At 57.3% G+C, this 1,317-nt stretch overlaps 1 protein-coding gene across 5 annotated transcripts in view; it reads right to left on the bottom strand.

Annotated features, from left to right (window-relative positions):
* The window catches only part of LOC110391707, a 9,087-nt gene extending 7,776 nt beyond the window's left edge, over positions 1 to 1,311 (bottom strand). For 2 of the 5 annotated variants that reach the window (XM_021383661.1, XM_021383664.1), the window contains exon 1: positions 5 to 1,311. In XM_021383661.1, the coding sequence (XP_021239336.1) occupies positions 5 to 439 (435 nt within the window). In that variant the 5' untranslated portion in view covers positions 440 to 1,311. The other 3 variants (XM_021383665.1, XM_021383663.1, XM_021383662.1) reach the window with 3 other exon arrangements.
* Positions 1,312 to 1,317: the final 6 nt, after the last annotated feature.

Here is a 1,317-nt window from a genome sequence, read left to right as displayed (position 1 = left end):
GAGCTGCGTTGCATGCAGAGACGAGCTGAACCCAGAGCTGCATTGTACATGGAGCTGCATTGCACCCAGAGATGCAGTGCGCCCTGAGCTGTGCTGCATCTGGAGCTGCAATGCAACCAGAGCTGCAGTGCACCCAGAAAGATGCTGTGCTCGAAGCTGCATTGCATGCAGAGATGAGCTGCACCCAGAGCTGCATTGCAACCAGAGATGTGCCGTGCTTGGAGCTGCACAGCACCCAGAGATGTGCTGTGCTTGGAGCTGCATTGCACCCAGAGATGAGCTGCACCCAGAGCTGCAATGCACCCAGAATTGTGCTGTGCTCGGAGCTGCATTGCACCCAGAGATGTGCTGTGGTCTGAGCTGCGTTGCATCTGGAGTTGAGCTGCATCTGGAGCTGCAATGCAACCAGAGATGTGCTGTGCTCAGAGCTGCATGGCATGCAGAGACGAGCTGAACCCAGAGCTGCATTGCACACGGAGCTGCATTGCACCTAGAGATGCTACTGTGCCCTGAGCTGTGCTGCATCTGGAGCTGCAATGCAACCAGAGCTGCACTGCACCCAGAAAGATGCTGTGCTCAGAGCTGCGCTGCATCATCTGGAGCTGTGCTGCATCTGGAGCTGCATTGCACCCAGAGAGGAGCTGCACCCAGAGCTGCAATGCATCCAGAAGTGTGCTGTGCTCAGAGCTGCGTTGCATGCAGAGATGAGCTGCACCCAGAGATACAATGCACCCAGAAGTGTGCTGTGCTCAGAGCTGCGTTGCATGCAGAGATGAGCTGCACCCAGAGATACAATGCACCCAGAAGTGTGCCATGCTCAGAGCTGCATTGCACCCAGAGATGTGCTGCACCCAGAGCTGCATTGCACCCAGAAGTGTGCTGTGCTCAGAGCTGCGTTGCATCTGGAGCTGAGCTGCATCTGGAGCTGCAATGCAACCAGAGCTGCACTGCACCCAGAAAGATGCCGTGCTCGGAGCTGCACTGCACCCAGAGATGTGCTGCACCAGGAGCTGCACTGTGCTCAGAGCTGCATTGCACCAGGAGCTGAGCTGCACCCAGAGCTGTGCCGCACCCAGAGATGCAGGAGGAGCTACGTTGTGCTCAGAGCTACATTGCACCCAGAGCTGAGCTGCACCCGGAGCTGCACCAGGAGCTACGTAGTGCTCAGAGCTGTATTGCACCAGGAGCTGCATTGCACCAGGAGCTGCACTGTGCTCAGAGCTGCATTGCACCAGAAGCTACGTTGTGCTCAGAGCTGCATTGCACACGGAGCTGCACTGCACCAGGAGCTGCACTGTGCTCAGAGCTGCATTGCAC

Source organism: Numida meleagris, unplaced genomic scaffold (assembly GCF_002078875.1).
Source record: "Numida meleagris isolate 19003 breed g44 Domestic line unplaced genomic scaffold, NumMel1.0 unplaced_Scaffold464, whole genome shotgun sequence".
NCBI lineage: Eukaryota > Metazoa > Chordata > Aves > Galliformes > Numididae > Numida > Numida meleagris.
Note: the sequence above shows the minus strand (reverse complement) of the source record. Positions and strands in the feature narration are given on the sequence as shown.